This window comes from Delphinapterus leucas, chromosome 17, assembly GCF_059928025.1.
Source record: "Delphinapterus leucas isolate spDelLeu-1000000601 "Yukka" chromosome 17, BTC_Dleu_Yukka2, whole genome shotgun sequence".
In the NCBI taxonomy this organism is placed as follows: Eukaryota; Metazoa; Chordata; class Mammalia; order Artiodactyla; family Monodontidae; genus Delphinapterus; species Delphinapterus leucas.
In genome coordinates, this window is record NC_143145.1 from 76,924,366 (window position 1) to 76,944,331 (window position 19,966).

The 19,966-nt window shown below is 42.2% G+C and overlaps 1 protein-coding gene across 2 annotated transcripts in view; it reads right to left on the reverse strand.

Moving 5' to 3' along the window:
* The window catches only part of NKAIN3 (sodium/potassium transporting ATPase interacting 3), a 524,566-nt gene that overhangs the window by 30,180 nt on the left and 474,420 nt on the right, over positions 1 to 19,966 (reverse strand). For both annotated transcript variants that reach the window (XM_089899105.1, XM_089899104.1), the window contains exon 5: positions 2,272 to 2,332. In XM_089899105.1, the coding sequence (XP_089755231.1) occupies positions 2,272 to 2,332 (61 nt within the window). The remainder of the gene's footprint in view (positions 1 to 2,271; positions 2,333 to 19,966) is intronic.

Consider the following 19,966-nt stretch of genomic DNA (forward strand, 5'->3'; position numbering starts at 1 on the left):
CTGGGGGTTGGTAAGGGCAGTTCATTGTTGCACCCGAAACCTAAGTGTTGGCACAAATTGTACTAGACTATGAGATCATTGCAATTGGTTGCAGACATTTCTTTTTGCTCACATCTGCCTTCTGAAGACTCTAGGACAATTTAATTAAAATTGCACTTTGATTCCTACTGCTTTCAATAAAAAATATGAAATTACCCTCACTTGAGAACTCTCAGACTAAAAGGTTTGTGATTGCTTTCTACTGTCAACTTGCTCCCCGCCGATTATCATGTCAGGTTGGTCTACGGCATGTTTACTTTGTTTTGAGCACCCAAGACCCTTTTGGCTCTAAGTATTATTTGAATTGATGGTAACATAACTACTTTATACAGATGTCTCTTGGTAACTTAACGTAGGGCCCTAATAACAAACAGTACAATTAAACCGTTAATAGAATAGGCTGCTAGCAGGTGCTTCAATGCTGGTTTGATGGGCATTAAAATAGCTGATTCAGAGGTTTCTATAGAGAAACTTAAGCTAGTTAAAGACTCTAAAATCAATAAACCTACGATATCTGCCAGGAGCAATCTGATCCACATACACTGACATTATTTCTCTAAAAAAGGCTGCTAGAAGGTCAAAAATCTTTTACCCAATTTAGATGAGCCTTTTATTTTGCATGACAGTTTGCATTTCCAAGTTTTGCTTAAAATCACAAGCTTCAAGGAAAAGCCCTTTATATATTTATTCTACTAGATAAAAGAAGATTATTGATTAATCTACCTGTCCTCACACAATAAGGTGGGGATGAAGCATTAGCATCATTTGAGAACCTCTAATCAGTTCGGTGAGGAGAAGAAACAGGATCATTTTGGTACCTACTCAAAAGTACTTTATAAGGTATTCAGCTGGGATTTATCAATCAGTGTATCATTTTGGGGGAAGTATTTATTCAGCACCAATTCTAATAATTTTTTTAGCTTTCAATTCCAGTCGAAATTGTCCTTGCTCAACCGGTTGTTTTTTGGCTGTCAGGCTGTCTTAGCTGTGAGTTGGAAGCATGTTGCTGATTTTCTGTACATTAACTTTGTCAAATTGTGGAACTACTAATGGAACACCTGAAAATGTACTTTTTGAAGTTAACCTCATAGTCAAAAGTATTGTCATTACAACAGCACTTTTGAAATGTCAGAAACTTTCCACCTTATCTAGCATTAAAAAACAAAACAAAACAAAACAAAGCCCCAAGCAAGCACAAAAGAGATGATGTGGTACGTTTGCATGTTTTCACTGCCTGATGAGTTTAATCTCAAGGTCTAATACTTCTTCCAGTTGGTTAAATAAATCCTCATTGTTAACTGGATTCCAGTTCATACACCATGCACTGTACCTATTTGGTGGCAAGCACTCATCAGACCCTTTTGGAGTTGTGTTCTAGAAAGAAGTTGTAATGGCTAGCTAGACACTTATCCTCATTTTTTTTAAGAGTCAACTTTGCAACCCAGAGAGTATCTGCAGCGGTATAACCAAATCCCTGGGATGGTTGGGTATGATTTGTTTATCTAATAATTTTTTTTAAATTAAATTTTTCTTTGGTATTACATGAACCCATAATGGAGTGGTGCCAAGAAGTGCCTTAGACATTAGCAGGCACTCCATAAATGCCACTTGTTAACCTATGTTGCTAAATCTCTACCCACATAACTTTGGGTAATATGTCTTTTTTTTTTTTTTTTTAGTGTTCTGCTACAATGTGACCACTTAGCTTTTTATCATTCCATTAATTCCTTTTCAGCATCTCTCTCTCTTTTTTTTTACATCTTGCATTGAAGGTTGTCATTTTTAGTTTTCTCAGAATATTTTATGTAGTTTATGTATGTGTAGTTCTTGGTAGACTGTGTTATTGTATTGATGTTATTGCTATTAGTCAGATTTCAAAATTCTGTAGCCAGCATACTTACAATTAGTGATGGATAAAACAACCCCAATTTTCTACTCAGAGAAACGTTTAGGTCTCTGATGAAAAGTTACTAAAATGAAACAACAGCCATCTATCTGTAGGTGTCCCTGTCTCTGAGCATCCTCCCACATGACTTGGATTGAGAGTTTCAATACTTAGTGCCATCTTGTGTGTGTGCAGTATAGTTGGTAAATGTTTGATTGTAACTTTACTATGCTGATTTTAATCATTTAAAATTCCAAATATAAAAGATTTCACGGTCCTGTAATGATTAGTTTTGGAAGCTATATCTCAGATAAAATAAACCCACAGGTAGGTAGAATAATACTTACAGGTGTCCTCTTCTTCCATGAAAATACTGATCACATAACAGGCATACACAAAACCAACCAACTGCAAAGGAGAAAAAAATATCTTAAAAATCTAGGACAGATGTCCATAATTAAAAAGCCTATGTAACCAATAGATAAAGAATACACAGTATTATCGTCTATGAATTTGTAATAGAAAAAAATCTTAAATGCTATTTAAATGTTTTAAAATAACAGCCGTGATTTTAAAGAACCTTTTCATTTCTACTTAGGTTTAATGGCTTTCTAAAGTAGTGCACAGAACTGGGAAAAAAATTGCAGACATTTCACTTAGATTTTGATTTGGGATTTACAGTTCTTATATTGCAAAATCACCACAGATTATTCAGAACATCTAAGTTTTGACTATTTGTAGAGCAATTTGTAGCAACTCTCATTATTACCACAACTATTTTAATGTTTAATTACCACAAAGGGAATCAAAATATGTTCATTGTAAATTAAATACCAATCATTTACTTAATTGTGGAAAATGCTCTGAGCATGTAAATTCTATTTGAATATGAAATTGTTTTGTTAATTATCCACTGCCAGCCAGGAACACCACATATATTGTTCTTCTTACTTGACTGTTCCCCCTTTGTTTCTGCATCCCCTCCCTTCCCTAATTAGTAACTATTTGAACCTGTCCTTTGGCACTCGGGGAATGTTTAAGAGACTGAAACCTTTTTCCTACTACGAAACAGGGAAACAAAAAGGCTTTTGTACCCTAGGGGGCCTCACAGGGTCCTGCTTGGTTTCAAGGGCAGGGATGTGTATGTGCGCCCATAGTCCGGGGTAAGGCCTTCTGAAGAGAGCTGGCTGTGCAATTCTGGAGCAGGACCCTACCCAAGAGAACAATATTCCTTTGAGTTCTTCTGCGGCCACATCATACAGGGAGGCTCCTGTTGCCTCATGGGATATTGCTAGTACTTTAGTAACACATGAAGTCCTAACGTGCAGTCCTGGTGAGGCTACCAGAGTCAAGCCACATGTTAGATATTGTTAAAGGCTGGTTTTTCTTAGGCTTTTAGAAAATATATAGACAGATAGTAATAGGAGTAATATTTTCTCCTTGTGTTTCCATGGATTATCTTGTTCATTCCTTTTAATACATGTGTTCTACTTTGGATTCCTTTATGTACCTCATTAGATGAATATGACCTACTGTGGAGAATTGACTTTGAAGATGACCCTTTTGCTTAAAGAGCAGTGCAATGAGTTCAGCTGACATGAGTCCTAGTGACAGAAACAGGCAGATCAGATATCTTTTGAACCCTAAAGAGCTAGACCAAGTGACGGCCAAACAAATCAAGAGTCTCTTTGTATGCAGTGTGACTAGGATGGCGGATACTTTGGGTCTCTTCTACTCACTTTGCAAGGAGAAGGGCAGTAGAAGAATGGATGAATCATGTTACAGTAGAAAAATGTCTGAACTAGTTTTGTTACTTTTGTTACAGACCAACATTTAGATACTGCATTGTTTATCTTGGACGTTGCTTATTGAATAGTTAGGCCACAGATGCTTGATAGCTTACGTAGTTCAATAATTTTTCCCCTACAGCAAACTCAGCTAAGTTAGATCTCACAAATCATTATTTTTCCATCTAAGTAGGTGAAAGATAAGCAAACTGTTTTGATTGAGTGCTGTAGAACTTTTCTAGTATAAAGCCAAGGCCTTCATGATAGCGCAATACTACGATGAATATTATTTTTCTACTTTCCTAATAGTCTATACATCTCTACAAAAAAATCTGTTTACGCCTTTACGCTGATTTGAAGTAGAATAAATTATTATTTCGTCTTCATTGATACCTTTAGAGATGACAATGATGTCTAAAGTGTATATTAGCATATTATTAGCCTCTTTGACAGGGAACATATGTTGGTGTCTTCTAACATTAGCTCATTCCATTTGATATGCTGGGTCCATCGGCATTTACTGGTTGGTTCATTGGCATTTACTGGAAGAAAGGCCAGAGGATTGATGAGAAGGGTCCTTGAGAGCAAACTCGGTGAACTCAATGCTAAAACACTCTTTTCATACACCAATATGTAGAGTTAATTTGATGGGGTTGAAAAAAAATCCCATCCTGATAGAGAGATTTTAACTTGAAAATGAAGTCTACCCCACCCTTCTCTGGTTTGCCTTCCAGCTGTTACAAGAGACCTGGGAAACAGTAACTGCTAATGACTGTTCCATAAATTGCTTTGTTACATATTTATACATTTAAAGGAACAAATCGAAGCAACCTCTAGGGACTCTTTTTAATACAAAATAAAAATTTATTTTTTTGCAGGAAACTTTTTAATGATTCTAATACAAGTTTCCTTCCAGGCTAAACAAAAAGGGGTTGACCAAATGGCTAACCCTGAAGAACAAATGCAAGTTATTTAGTCCTGATTCCGTCATTTGGGTGAGTGCAGTTGAAATTCAGGGAGAGGTTTGGCGTCAGGATGAGACATTGAGCAAGTGAGAAGGACTGCGTAAGATGATTATAGATGTCCTTTTATACAGGCAAGAGGAGCAAACTCAACTGAATAATTTTTCAAAAAAATGCTTTTACGGCTTCCCTGGTGGCGCAGTGGTTGAGAGTCCGCCTGCCGATGCAGGGGACGCGGGTTCGTGCCCCGGTCCGGGAAGATCCCACATGCCGCGGAGCGGCTGGGCCCGTGAGCCATGGCCGCTGAGCCTGCGCGTCCGGAGCCTGTGCTCCGCAACGGGAGAGGCCACAGCAGTGAGAGGCCCGCGTACCGCAAAAAAAAAAAGTTTTTACTTAAGTTTTATTTATTTTGTATTTCTTCCCTGTGTTTCAGGACCACAGATTATTTTAAAATTATTGGGTTAACTGTGTTTCTGAAAAGATTGTCTATATACTGAAGATAATTCATCGATAGATTTATTTCTCTTTTTCCAAATGAGTCTTTTTTTTTTTTTTTTTATAAATTTATTTATTTATGGCTGCGTTGGGTCTTCCATTGTGGCGCGTGGGCTTTTCTCTAGTTGTGGTGAGCCGGGGCCACCCTTTGTTGCGGTTTGTGGGCTTTTCATTGCAGTGGCTTCTCTTGTTGCAGAGCACAGGCTCTAGGCACACGGGCCTCAGTAGCTGTGGCTCGTGGGCTACAGAGCGCAGGCTCAGTAGTTGTGGCTCATGGGCCTATTGCTCTGCGGCAGGTGGGATCCTCCCGAACCAGGGCTCGAACCCGTGTCCCCTGCATCGGCAGGCAGATTCTCAGCCACTGCGCCAACAGGGAAGCCCCCCAAATGAGTCTTCTGACAAATAGAAAGTAAGATCAGGCTCTTAGTTATAGTGATACCACACTATCCTTCCCTATTCAGTGAATTATTTTTTATTAATGAAATGTGAGAACACCCAGTTTTTAAAGAACAGAGCAATGCATAGCAACAGAAAATTTGTCATATCCAATTGTTTACTAATGGATCTTAATATCTTGAGAGATGTAAAGAAAGGAATTTTGGCTAAGTAATTGAAATATGCAATACCATTAACCGGAAACAATAAGATAAAGACATGCCGTATTAGAAATATTAGATCATAGTCCAGGCCTTCAAACAGAATTTGTCAGACATAATCTCAATATTATAACAAATCAATTAATTAAAATATATCCTTTTACTTTTGCTTTATTGACTGGCATACTAATAAAATATTTATTCCCAAAATTACTTTTGCTATCATGATTAACCAAATGACTGTTTAATTAATAATGTTATTCTCATGAGAACATGTCTAGACATCATGTTAATCACTTATCTGTAGAAGCTGACTGTTGTATAGTTCTTGGTTTCCCAGAACATGAGTTGAAATAGTCCCTGTGGCTTTCTGCTTATCTCCAACAAATGGAATAAAATGCATTCTTGCCAATAGTGGAGACACATAAAATAAATAATATCAGGATAATAATCCTGATTATTTCTGCTTTAAATAAAGTTTTGAGTCATTCGTTTTAAAGACACCCCTTTTCCATTAAAAACATCCATCTCTATAGTTGTAACATTTGAATGATTTTCTCCTCCATATTGTAAATTCTGATTGCATAAATTCCACCTTTTTCAATATATTAAATGGATGTAAATGGCATAAGACTAGATTCCAACACCATTTTTTTTTGCGGTACGCGGGCCTCTCACTGTTGTGGCCTCTCCCGTTGCAGAGCACAGGCTCCGGACGCGCCGGCTCAGCGGCCATGGCTCACGGGCCCAGCCGCTCCGCAGCATGTGGGATCTTCCCGGACCGGGGCACGAACCCGTGTCCCCTGCGTCGGCAGGCGGACTCCATTGTTTTTATATTTTGATGAAGGGATTGATTAGTTTTTGCAAGTAAGATTTGTATATGAGATTGATTTGTTTGGGCCTGCGGGCCTTGTATAAGGATTGCCAGGATTAGGTTTCACACATGCAGATACTAGGATGGCAGCAATCCATTGTCTGTGTGCCCTGCTAATTGTGGGTCTTGGTAACAATGAGTCAAAGAAATGAGTCATCTCTACAAGCCCGACCAGTTTTAGGTGAAGTGGATGGGTGAGAAAAGCGCATTTAGGGAACTCAGAGAAGAGCTTTTTCAGACCTAGCGTTGGGGTGAGAGAACTGAGGGGTCTGAGGGAAGCCAAAAGGATTCTTGAACAATAATAACTCCCCAATACTCTTCCAAATTTCCCAGCATTCACACCAACATTTAAGCCCTAAAGCTTAAGAGAATCCATAAGGAATGACAGAAGTTTCTCTATTTAACACAGGTTCTAAACAGCTCTTTGTTAGTTCTTCCTCAAGTCCAAAATGACTTTATAAAAATCTTGGCCATATATATGTGCTAGCATATTTGTTTCTGATGAACCTAGGGGAAGGACAGGAATAAGATGCAGACAGAGAGGATGGACTTGAGGACACGGGGAGGGGGAAGGGTAAGCTGGGACGAAGTGAGAGAGTAGCATTGACATATATACACTATGAAATGTAAAATCGATAGCTAGCGGGAAGCAGCCGCATAGCACAGGGAGATCAGCTCAGTGCTTTGTGACCACCTAGAGGGGTGGGATAGGGAGGGTGGGAGGGAGATGAAAGAGGGAGGGGATATGGGGATATATGTATACGTACAGCTGATTCACTTTGTTATACAGCAGCAACTAACACACCAATGTAAAGCAATTATACTCCAATAAAGATGTTAAAAAAAAAAAAAGAGAGAAAGATGGAGGAAAAAAAAAAGTCTTGGCCGAAGCTGGCCCTATTGGAGGCAGGCAGGCAGAGACTGACCCGCTTTGCTCTGTGTAGAACTTCGTCCCTATGGAAGTCATTAAGTTGGACACTTGTGACCAGAAAGCTTCTGCATGTAATTTATTTGGGTTAAGGTGTTAAGTTCCTTATAAAAGGAAGCATAGCAACCTAATGTCAAGAATGTGCAGGGGTTGGGATTTTACTCTACTTTATAAGCTAGCAAGTTAGCCTGTTACTCTTTCATGGGTGCTGGACCAGAGACCAAGGACTTTGTTGCTCACGGCACAGAAGCCAGCAAATGCTTCACACCTCTTTGCTGTATCCCCCGTGCCCCTTGGGCCATGATGGACCCCTGTGCGTATAGTGGGTGGTGTTGCAGGAGAGGAATATTGAGTTACTTTTTTTTAATTGGAGTATAATTGCTTTACAATGTTGTGTTAGTTTCTGCTGTACAATGAAGTGAATCAGCTATATGTATACATATAGCCCCTCCCTCTTAGGCCTCCCCCTCCCCCAATCCCACCCATCTTAAAGCATTCATCTAAGTAAAAAAAAAAAAAAGACAAACAATAGAAAAATGAGCAAAGAACGTAAATATCTAAGCTATACAGAAAGAAAGAAAACTAATAAACTGTGGAATGATGTCATACATCAGTCATAAATTAAATGCACATTAAGAGTACAAGAAAACTATGTTATGACCAAATTTGCAACATTTTTTTTTTTTTGTGGGTGTGTATTAGCAAAGGTGGTCCGATAGATATTCTCATATACTACGTTTGGAAGAAAAAGTTGGCAAAAAGCATTATACTCTTTCACCCAGTAATTTTACCTCTAAAAACCCATCACACAGAAATATTTTAAAAATCTCTATAGTGATTTTTTTTTTTTTTTAGTTACTTTTCTAGCAAGAGGGAGCAAGCCTACTGTTTGTCAGGGGTGGGACGGGGGAGAAGTTACCTCATCCCTTAGGGATGCTAGCTGAAAACACAACCCTGAGAAATGGTTCAGGCAAAGAGTGACGATAAATTTGGAGGTCATCAGTGTATCTATAGATAGTATTTAAAGCCATGTGACTGGATCAGATCACTAAGGAAGTGAGTGAAGGGAGAGAAGAGGTCCAGGGATGAAGCCCTGGAACATATTACATTTAGGGGTTGGAGAGAAGTTAACTCACCAGCAAGAGACAGAAAAGGACTGACCCAAGGGGGTGAGAGATGGCCGCATCCAAGGCCTCGGATAGGTCAAGGACAGCCAGCGCTGTGTTACTGAGCGCTGGGCTGGGTAAAGTGGAGGAAGTGGGAGACCCTGATGGAAGTGGTTTTGATGGAGGGTGGGGCAAAAATCTGATCAGAGTGGGTTCAGGAGGAAATAGGATGTCAACGATTGTTTCAAGAAGTTTTGCCTAAAAGGAGAGTAGAGAAAGGAACAGCAGCTGGAGAAAGATGTGAGGTCGATGGGGATTTTGGTTTTTGTTTTGAAAAGTGGGCATTACTACAACATGTTTGTTTTCTGATGGGGATAAACTCTTTTTTTAATCATAATTCACAACTTGGGGTCATAGAGAACAAAGAATTTCTCGCCTGTCCAAGCACACACGCACTTGTTATCTGTCTCCAAGCCCTCTATAATCCTGCTTCAACCTGGCTTCCGAGGCTTATCCCCGACTCTTCTCTGCCATAGCCTGTGCTCCAACTCCCTACGCTTTCCCCACTCTTTGCGTGCCCGCCAACCCCTAACCCGTTCTCATATCTCTGCTTGCCCAAACCCGCTCATCCTCTAAGTCCTGATGTTAATGTCACTTTCTTTGATCTCTCCAGTGGATACGCCTCTAGTCTGAATTGTCTCAGCACTTTGTTCTTGTATCTCCAATGGCGGTTCCCAGCATTGCTTTGTATCATAGCTATGTGGGCACTTCCCAGTAGACCCTTGAAGGCAGGAACCCTCGGAGAGAGCTGATAGCATGGCCACATCCTCTGAGAGTCCTGACCTGGTTCCTTCAGGAGGAGGATCTGCTCCTTCCCTTACTTTGGCATGGCCTCATGTACCACGATGGAGGCACATTTCACATGATTATACAATCTGTTTGCATGTCTGTCTCTACCACCAGGCTCTGGAGAGAACTTTTTGTCAACTCAACTTTGCATTTCGGACACATTGTCTGGTAAAAAGAACGTACTCATTAAATGTTTATGAATGAATAAATGATGAGAAGCGCTGTATTGCAAAGCAAAGTGGGGGCAGGGAAACCAGTATGGCTGAAATAAGGTGGGTGAATTCCAGCGTGTTAGCAACGCTGAAATTCCCACAGGGTTCCTGGGTCACTCAGCCAACCTAAAAGCCGGCTCTGCTCACCACAGCAGTAGCTTTCGTCTTGATAAGTTCCATAGATTTTTGCTGTTTTGCTTTGATACCATCTGGGTCATGCAATAAACACGAGAACAAGCCAGTGATTGTACCATGTTAGACGGATGTCTCGTAAACATGTAGAAAGAAAAGGGATTTTAGGGATCTTAGTCTATTTCCACTTATGAATTAACTATTGGTTGATTTTACATGAAACCAAACATTTGAAGTACATTAAAAGTAGCTACAGGCATTCCTGAATACATGCTGCCTCCTTCACTGGGGAGAGGAGAAATAAGATGATGGAATAAGAATTTTCTAGCCACTTTTCTGAAGTGATGCGTGGTTTTCATAAGGAATGCTCCAACCCTCACTGCAAGTCTGAATGCAGCCTGCCCTCTTGTCATGTCAGGATGACAGACGACAGAATGTCCAGGCACATGACACATGGTTACTAACTTGGGAACCTTCTGACTCCCTCTTTTAGAAGGGGTGTGGGCTCAGCTTTGTGCAATGGCTCACCCGCTGTATTGGATGGGACAGCAGGCATATCCTTCCTTCCTAGGGAGATATTTAAGATCCCACATGCCGCGGAGCGGCTGGGCCCGTGAGCCATGGCCGCTGAGCCTGCGCGTCCGGAGCCTGTGCTCCGCAACAGGAGAGGCCACAACAGTGAGAGGCCCGCGTACCGCAAAAAAACCAAAACCAAAACAAAACAAAAAACCTCTGAGACTGAAGAACAGGCTGCAGGTGGACAGTCTCATCGCACAGAGCTGTGTGGACACGTTTCTTTCTCTATGGCTTCCAGGAGGGCTTCTTCGTACAACTGTCACCCATGTCCATCTGTTTTCTTCTGTGTGCCCAGCAGAACAAAAGTCTGGGAACTTAGGATCCTCAGGGGAGGAGGTCCCCGGAGGGACTGGCTTCTTATTTATTATGACTCTAGAGAGAGTATCCTCGGAATCCTAGTAATTCCTAACCTATTTGTTTTTTAATCAAGCTGCTCATACTTACCCTTCAGGAATCCAGAATTTGTTATGTCTGTTTATGGAAGTGTCCTATGCCAAGTGAAGCCTGAAATTATTTGAAGACATTTGGTTCACTCTCCTAAGAGTCCCACTGGCACCCTGGGCTCCAAATGAATCAATGAATATGGAAATAAATTGTTTTCTCTACGATGACCATAAAAATATACACTGGCAACAGCATCACATTACTTTGGGCTTTGGGGATTTATTGCCCTTATGTGTATGAGAAGCACTTGTGTAGACAGTCAAAATGGAAAACAAATGGTTTGCTGGCTTCAACCAAGGAAGATAAGCTTTTTAATGACATGCTTTTATGATGCAGACACTCTGCACAAGCCAGCTCAGCAATCTACAGAGGACACACAAGTTACTCTGACTTGCAAAAAGCTTTGTTCTCAGTGCATTTCTGGTGTCAGGTCATTGAGGAATAAGAGCATTGTTCAAACAGGACAAACAGACAAACAAGCCTATTTAGGTAACTCATATCTGGGACCTTTCTAAGTGTCCACTGCCAAGCTTGATGATTCTTCAGTGGCACCATGTAAATAGTTTGGTAGGGTCATAGTACCTGAGTGTTACGAGGTAATGTGAAGAAAAATGTTTCTATTAAGGGAAATGTCTTCTAGTTTTTACCCATTTTACAATCTTAAACATAAAGCTAAAAGTCAATTTGTAAATGTGTGAGATGCACGTAAATGTAGCTTGGAGCTAAAGAGTTGCTTTTGTGATGGTGTTGGAATGTGGTGGGTAGGGTCTTGGGTGAGCATATATGGGGACTTACTCCAGGTCACATCGAGCTCTGCCCCCTCCATACCTGACCCTCTACATGGAGTCAGGTCCAGGGAACTGGAGTAAAAGCTGGGCTTGGGCAGAAGCCCACTCAGACCCACCTCAACTTGTCTGTTCCATCTTCTGTCCCTATTTCCATCTTGAGCTGTTGACTTCACTCTCTAGCAACTCAGACCTCTAGTTCTGATGACTCATTTTGAATCTGTTCTTTGGCTTACTGGAGCATGTTGACTCTTCTTGTGCCTCTCAATGTCAAGGGTGGGCACCCTCAGTGTCTCAGGAGAGACTTTCCTGCCAATACGCCCTCAAATCCAGCTTGCCACTGGACCACAAAACCCGACAGTGGGACGTCCATCTCCAAATCTTACGTATTGAGAACGGAGATCCCCAGAGCACTCACTGAAAGGCAGCGGATGGCAGAGTGGCCGTGCTCTGAGCCCCATCTTAGGTAGCCAGGCACTGCCCCAGGGCATACAGATCTGTGTGTCTGTCCACTGCCACCCGCTTCCCACTGAGGAGCTGGCTCAGTCAGCAAGGGAGTCGTTGAGAGGATATTAACAAACGGCAATGTCTGGAGCCCTGTCGATTGTGGACACTGCTCCCGCCATCCAGGGACAGTCATGCAACCTCTGTAGACTTCTCAGCCCCTTGTTGCAGATGGAGTTCTATGTGGATATATAGACTTTACAGGTCTTAGGAGAACCTGAGAGAAAAACAGGCACTCCTCTGCTTGGACGATCTGTGGAATTTAAGGGGAGACATTTTGCAAAATGGAAGTCTACTTGTCCGTAATCAAGTGGGGTTTTCACAGGTTTCTTAATTTGTTTGAGGGATGTATTTGAAAGTCCCACCTAGTGACATGTGGTAGGAGCTGTGATCCCCTTGGCTGAATTAGTACATGGAGTCAATTCCACCTAATTCCCTTCTTGAACAGAGACCGAATGAGACTGTGATCTAGTTCTGAGAAGGCCCCAGGGTGTCCTTTGTGAGCAACTGGCTGCAGGACCAGTGCACCAGCCTTTGTAACTAATGAACCTTTGAGGGAAGCAGAGGCACAGCCTAGGATCTGCCCGGACTTCACTGTTCTGCAGCAGATCACCCATCCTCCATTCAGGGCCAAGGCGGGAGAGGATCCCATGTCATGGACCGCCTGACCTCTCCCGATGGTCTCTGTGATGAGTACTGCCACCTCGCCTGGGTGCTGTTCCTGCACCATCCTTGGTTCTGAGCCTCTGTATCTCTTTTCTCATGACTTCTAGAACAACTTCAGGGTCCCCGGGACCAGTGGTCTTCTTTGGAGGCATTCAGGGAGTTCCATTTAACGCTTGAGGAATCCACAAGTGGCAACTCTTGCTTCTGGTGTTCCTCCAGCGTATCCGGTTCTCAGGATGGGTTTCAGCCTTGCTCCTGGAATCCAGTGCTTATCTTACAGTTAATGGTTATGCTGGTTGAGAGCCCAGCTTTGTGGCTGGAGAGATCTCAGTTCAAATACTGCCTTTGCCACTACTATCTGAGCAACCTTTGGCAAGGTATTTGACCTCTCTGAGCCTCAGTTTCCTCATATATAAAATGGGGGAAATGATTGTATTAAATACTTCATTGATTATTGTGAGGGTTACTGAGCTAGTGGATGTCTAGTGCTTTAGCACAGGGCTTAGCAAGACACTATGGGTCCATTGATTCATTAAGCCCTTATATCTTTAAGACCTAAGTTCTATCATTATCTTCATTCTATGAAGGAGAAAACTGAGGCACAGAGGTTAATCAATCTGTCCCCAAACCACTTAGGTAGGAAGTTACACTCTGACTCTGTAGCCCATGATGCTGACCTGTCTCCTTACTGCTGCTATATATACAGCTCTTCTACAATCCAAAGCTGCATTTACTTGGCAAAGCAGTTACAAACTCCTTTATACTATAATCTCAAGATTTTTCTTTTTTAAAAATTAATTAATTTATTTATTTTTGGTTGTGTTGGGTCTTCGCTGCTGCGTGCGGGCTTTCTCTAGTTGCGGTGAGCGGGGGCTACTCTTTGTTGTGGTGCGCGGGCTTCTCATTGCGGTGGCTTCTCTTGTTGCGGAGCACGGGTTCTAGGGCGCACGGGCTTCAGTAGTTGCAGTGCGCGGGCTCGAGTGCAGGCTCTAGAGCGCAGGCTCAGTAGTTGTGGCGCATGGGCTTAGTTGCTCCCAGCATGTGGGATCTTCCCGGACGAGGGATCGAACCTGTGTCCTCTGCATTGGCAGGCAGATTCTTAGCCACTGCGCCACCAGGGAAGTCCCAAGAGTTTTTCATAGTAATCTTACATGGGATTAAGTACTATCCAGGTGTTCACGCACCCCACTGCTCACCACATGCTCTGGTCTTTTAAAATGATGATTTAAACTTTCCAAAGCATTTAAAAAGCCTGAGAAGTATAAGATTTGAGTCAAAAGCATAAAATAGTTCCAAGATGCTTGTGTCTAATAATCTGGAGTTTTTAGACTTTACTTTTAGTTTTACTAGATACTTTTCCAATACAATGAGCAACAGTCATCATTATTCCTTATAGTATGTTGAAATCATTAGAAAGGAGGCGGTTTTCACTAATGTTATCCATTTTCTTATTGCCCAAACTAAGAGTTTTCTCCTAAGATGGCTTTGGAATGATCCCAGAACTATAAGGCTGTGATATTTCCTTTCAAATTCTAGTGCCTGTCAGGGTCCAGGCAAATTCATTATTATTGGAGTTTAATTGATTGCTAAATGTTTTGTTAAAATTCAGGTGCACCATGTATTTAGATCCAAGCACAGTCTAGCAATCATTACTGAAAATGCAACAAGGTTAATTCACTATGATCTACTCTTAGAGAGTCTGTGTTGACCTCTAGGGGTTCTATCATTTTTGTTCCTAAGAGTCCTCAAATAATGTGTTTAAGAATCTATTCCATTGTAGGATGGTGGAAGGATGGAGTTTTCTTTATAATTTGTGAAATTCATCTTTCAAGAAATGAGACAGTTGCCCAGGTCCAAGAAGGAAAACTTAAAGAACCACCCAAGCAGCAATCTTGGTTCTTTACCTTTGATAAAAGTGAGTAGCATGATTTATGGAAGCTGGGGATGAGCTCTGGGTTGTATAAGCCACACGAAAGCTGTTGCAATCCAAATATCTCAAACAGAGCCATGTGCTACCAGTAGGGTCAGTGGGATTCTCAAAGGAGCAGCTGTTCCCGTGGTGCCAAAGCTGGCTCTCGGCAACCTTTGTTGTCCCCAGTTGGCATTTTCAAGGTAGATATCTCAGGCCCAATTGTCAACCTCCAACAAAGTGCAGAATGTTTACATGTAACCACATTCCAGAAAGGGAATTTGGGAGTTGGCGTGTTAATCAAAAAGGATATTTGGGTTGGGTAAGAGGGGTCGGACTGAAAGAAAGTAGTTCTAAAACTGTTTTTTCAACTAATTTTTTTGGATTAAAATATTTTACTTCAAGAACCAGTGAAATTTCTAGATGCTTTAAACTGTACCCACAGAAATCCTAAGTAAAAAATAGGCGATGTTTTTTGTAGTTGTGGGTGAAAATAAATGGCACCTCTGCTTCTATTTCAGGTGTTTAAAAATGAGAATATGTGACAATAGCTCTGACTATTATTGGTTTCTTGTTCCAGTTGTCAGACTGAAACTGTTTTGCTGTATGGGCATCCCAGGAGAACGGCATTAGGGTTGGTTCAGTGGTAGTTAAAGCTGGTCTCCTTACTCTGCCTTGAGAAGTAGAAACTGTGTGGGAAGAAGCTTTGGTGTCACATAAACTCAGCGGGAGAGAATAGTGTTCAATGAGCTTTAAAAATATGGCATCTTAAAAGGGTTCTCGAGGCATCTCTCTCAGCATCACTGACAAAAAGTATATGTTCCCTACCAGGTTTGATAGCTTTCTACTTTTCCACATGATGGGAGCTGAGCTGCGAGAATGATCTTATTCACTGTAGAGAATTCTAGAGAATATCTGAATGGGCATATATTACACAGCTATTGCTAGGTAATAATCTGATACTTCAAGACAGATGATATCTCCTTATATTTTATGGTGCATGTTTCTATTTCATTAGAAGAAGAGACCTATGTAACCATTTGTGGTGACATTTGAGTATTTACTAGGTACTTAGTGCTGAGTTCTCCAGAATTTAACTTTCACAACGTATTTGTAAGGTGAGTAGTAGTGTCTTTTTTTTTGTGGATGAGGAAATGAAGGATCAGAATAACTAGTTTCAGCTTACATAGCTAGTTAGTAGTGGAATCAGGAATCAAGTGTACGTCATTAGTCTACAAAGTCCACATACTTGACATAGTTTAGAATGTCTCCATATTCACTGGGCAAGACCTGAGACAGTGAAGACTTGGGTTTCATTAGAGCTTCTCCACTGAGAAGGCACCGTGTGTGGAAAGTGGCTCATGCTGCCCTCCCAACAGCCCTAGGCTCCCAACCATTCTTGCTCATTGATGGACCAAACCAAGCCCGACCCTGTATCACTTCTTCTCCTTCTCCTTTCTTTGCTCCTCCTCTTGGGTCACAAAGTAGAGCAGAACTATAGTGCTCATGCCTTATAAATAGGAACAAATGAACTGGGACTTCCCTGGTGGCTCAGTGATTGAGAATCTGCCTGCCAGTGCAGGGGACACGGGTTCGATCCCTGGTCCTGGAAGATCCCAAATGCTGTGGAGCAACTAAGCCCGTGCGCCCCAACTACTGAGCCTGCACTCTAGAGCCCGTGTGCCACAACTACTGAGCCCGTGCGCCACAACTACTGAGCCTGTGCTCTAGAGCCCGCGGCCCACAACTACTGAGCCAGTGTGCCACAACTACTGAGCCTGTGCTCTAGAGCCCGTGCTCCTCAGCAAGAGAAGCCACCGCGATGAGAAGCCCGCACACCGTGCATCACAACGAAGAGTAGCCCCTGCTCGCCACAACTAGAGAAAGCAGGTGCGCAGCAGCGAAGACCCAATACAACCAATAAAAAAGAACAAATGAATTTTAACTTCCTCAGTTTCAACTGTGGCTTCGTCTTCCTCCTCAAGCTTACTCCCAGCCTCAGCCTGGACCTCAGCTTCATTTCCAGAACCTGGCAAATTCTGCGTTAATGTCTCGCTCATGATCTTCAGGAATTCCTCTACATAGCATCAAATCCTGACAGCTGTGAGATCCCTCTGAGCCCATCTTGGCAAATCAGTTTATCTTTTCATTCACAGTTTCCCATCTATTCAAATGAGGAGAATACATTAATAGATTGTTCCCATAGACTTTTCCTACAATAAACATCTTTCTTTTTTTTTTTTTTTTGCGGTACGCGGGCCTCTCACTGTTGTGGCCTCTCCCGTTGCAGAGCACAGGCTCCGGACGCGCAGGCTCAGCGGCCATGGCTCACGGGCCCAGCCGCTCCGCGGCATGTGGGATCTTCCCGGACCGGGGCACGAACCTGCGTCCCCTGCATCGGCAGGTGGACTCTCAACCACTGCGCCACCAGGGAAGCCCTACAATAAACATTTTTGATCCCATGGAAGTCCCGAATCCAACTCAACACAATCCTTATTCTTGCTTATTACTTTGTTGAGTGTAAGACTATTAAAGTGAACCGATCAATATATACACAGACACACCTTACTGTATTTTCTTTCTCCATGCATTCCTTCATTCTTTCTTAATGCATCTGAGGGTAAGGAGTCTTTCCCCTTTAAAGGATCACTCCCGTCTCTCTAATGTTTTTTCTTATCTTGATTTTTCAAAGATCTTTCTTTTGCTCTTTTGAGACATTGTCTCCAATATCTCCTTTTCATGGACTCTTTCCTTCTGCCTTCAAAAATGTTTAGTTCTCCCTTATCTTACAAAAATGTCACTTGATTCTCTCACGTCTCACAGCTTCTTCCTTCTACGCATGAATGTCTGAAATGAATGTTGTTATTAGCTGCCTGCTTTCCTCTGCTTTTCATTCCTTCCTTAATTCACTGCCATTTGGCTTCTGGCCCTACTTTTCTGCTGAGATTGCTCTTGTAAAGGTTAGCAGTGTACACTTTTTCAAATCTAATGGCCTTTTTATCCGTCAAAATTCACACAGCATCAGAGTCGACATGAAGCTCCAACTGGACTGTGAATATTAGATTCTGCCAGGCCTCCCCATCTCTATCCCACCTGCCTCTGGACTTCAGTGGCCCCAGCGCCTAGAAGCAATGCTTGCTGTGCTGACAGTGGACCGAAAGGCTAGGTCAATGGTGGGGCTTAGCAATGAATTCCTTTCTGACAGCAGCAGCATGGTCCTATGTGGGTGTGATGTTGAACGGCCCTTGTGTCAAAGGGGACAAGCTGGGACAATCCAGGCTTGGCACAAACTTGGGGTAGGAAAAATCTGCCTGGGATCTGGGGGAGGAAGGACTGGCTCCAAAACAAACTTCAGGAGAGAGTCAAAGTCAGCTGGGATCCTGGCTCTAGTCCCTAGCCGAGGTTGTCCCGATTCAAGAGAGGAAAGAGAGCCAGGATCCAGCTTCGGGGTAGTGATACATTCGCAGAGCTCTTGGTTTTAAGGATGGAAAACAAGTGCAGTGCATTTAAGGAGTGAAGGAGACTGGAAGCAAAGGCAGCTTCAGATGAAAGGAGATACAGAAACCAGGGAGAGAGGCAGCTAGGGTTGAAAGCCACCTTCCTTCCAGTTGAGGAGAGGGAAGCGTGGGGATTCGAGGAAAGAATCCAGCCCAAGAAATTAGGGCAAAATAACCAAGCATGCTGGCTGATGGCACAGTTAGGAATAGATCAGGAAGGACATGAGTTCCTCTGCATCCATGGCTTCTCTTTCTGCAGTTTCAGTTACCCTCAGTCAACTGTAGTCTGAAAATATTACATGGAAAATTCCAGAAATAATCCATAAGTTTTAAGTTGCTCCCTGTTTTGAGTGGCGTGGTGAAATCTCATGCCATCCCACTTTGACCCGCCCGGGATGTGAATCATCCCCTTGTTCAGCATGTCCTGCCAGTTAGTCATTTAGTAGCTGACTTGGTTATCAGATGACCAGTGTTTGTGTTAAAGTAATCCTTATTCTACTTAGTAAGGGCCCCAAAATGCACGAGTAGTGATGTTGGCAGTTTGGATATGCCAAAGACAAGTGGTGAAGTGCTTCCTTTAAGTGAAAAGGTGAAAGTTCTTGACTTAAGGAAAGAAAAAATAGCCATATGCTGAGGTTGCAAAGATCCATTGTAAGAACAAATTGGTGAAATTGTGAAGAAGGAGAAAGGAATTCGTGCTAGTTTCACTGTTGTGCCTCAAACTGCAAAAGTTATGGCCACAGTGAGTGATAAGTGCTTAGTTACGGTGGAAAAGGCATTACATTTGTACAATAAGATACTTTGAGAGAGAAACAGAGAGAGGGAGGCTACATTCACACAAATTTTATTACAATATATTGTTATAAATGTTCTACTTTATTATTGCTGTTGCTAATCTCTTACTGTGCCTAATTTATAAATTAATTCTCATAGGTATGTATGTATAGGAAAAAACATAGTACTATATATAAAGGCTTTGGTCTATCTGTGGTTTCAGGCATCCACTAGGGGTCTTGGAATTTATCCCCCGAGGATAAGGGGACAACTGTATACATACAGCCTGATGCTCACACTGGCCCTGGTTACTCATTGAAGGCTATGGAATTACTTCCAGACCCTAACAGTGAGTTGGGAGAGGGCTCCTAATATATTACTAGGCTTGCATCTCACTAAGCTGGGACTTTACAAGGGCTGAGGGCATGCACTGCCTCTCAAACTCAAATGACCATACATATTACCTGGGATCTTGTTAATCTGAAAATTCCAATTTAGTTGATTTGAGGCGGGGCCTGAGATCCTGCATTTCTAGCAAGCTCCCAGGTGGTATTGCTGTTGCTGGTCTATAGGCAGCTCTTTGAACAGCAAGGAGGGCAGGAAGCAATTGTTGTTATGAGCATTTGGGGTAGGACAGAGCCTGTCATTGAAAGAAATCAGCCCCTGATTTCGTCCTTTGGTTTTGGTCCTACTGAAATCTAACCAATGTGGCCGATAGAGTCAAAGCAATGTGAGTATGGATAGTGTGCCACCGTTTAAAAAAACTGGGGGGAGGGAATGCACATGGGTATTTCCTTGTATGCTGTCGTGGGTTGCTAGTTGCCTATTCAATATGCATTGTTCCTTTGTTCTTTATTATTAGAATCCCTAAGTTTGGGAGTGGCAAAGCACCTGGCTTAAAATCTACCTCCTCTGACAAGGCTAGTCAACTAGATGTGATACACAG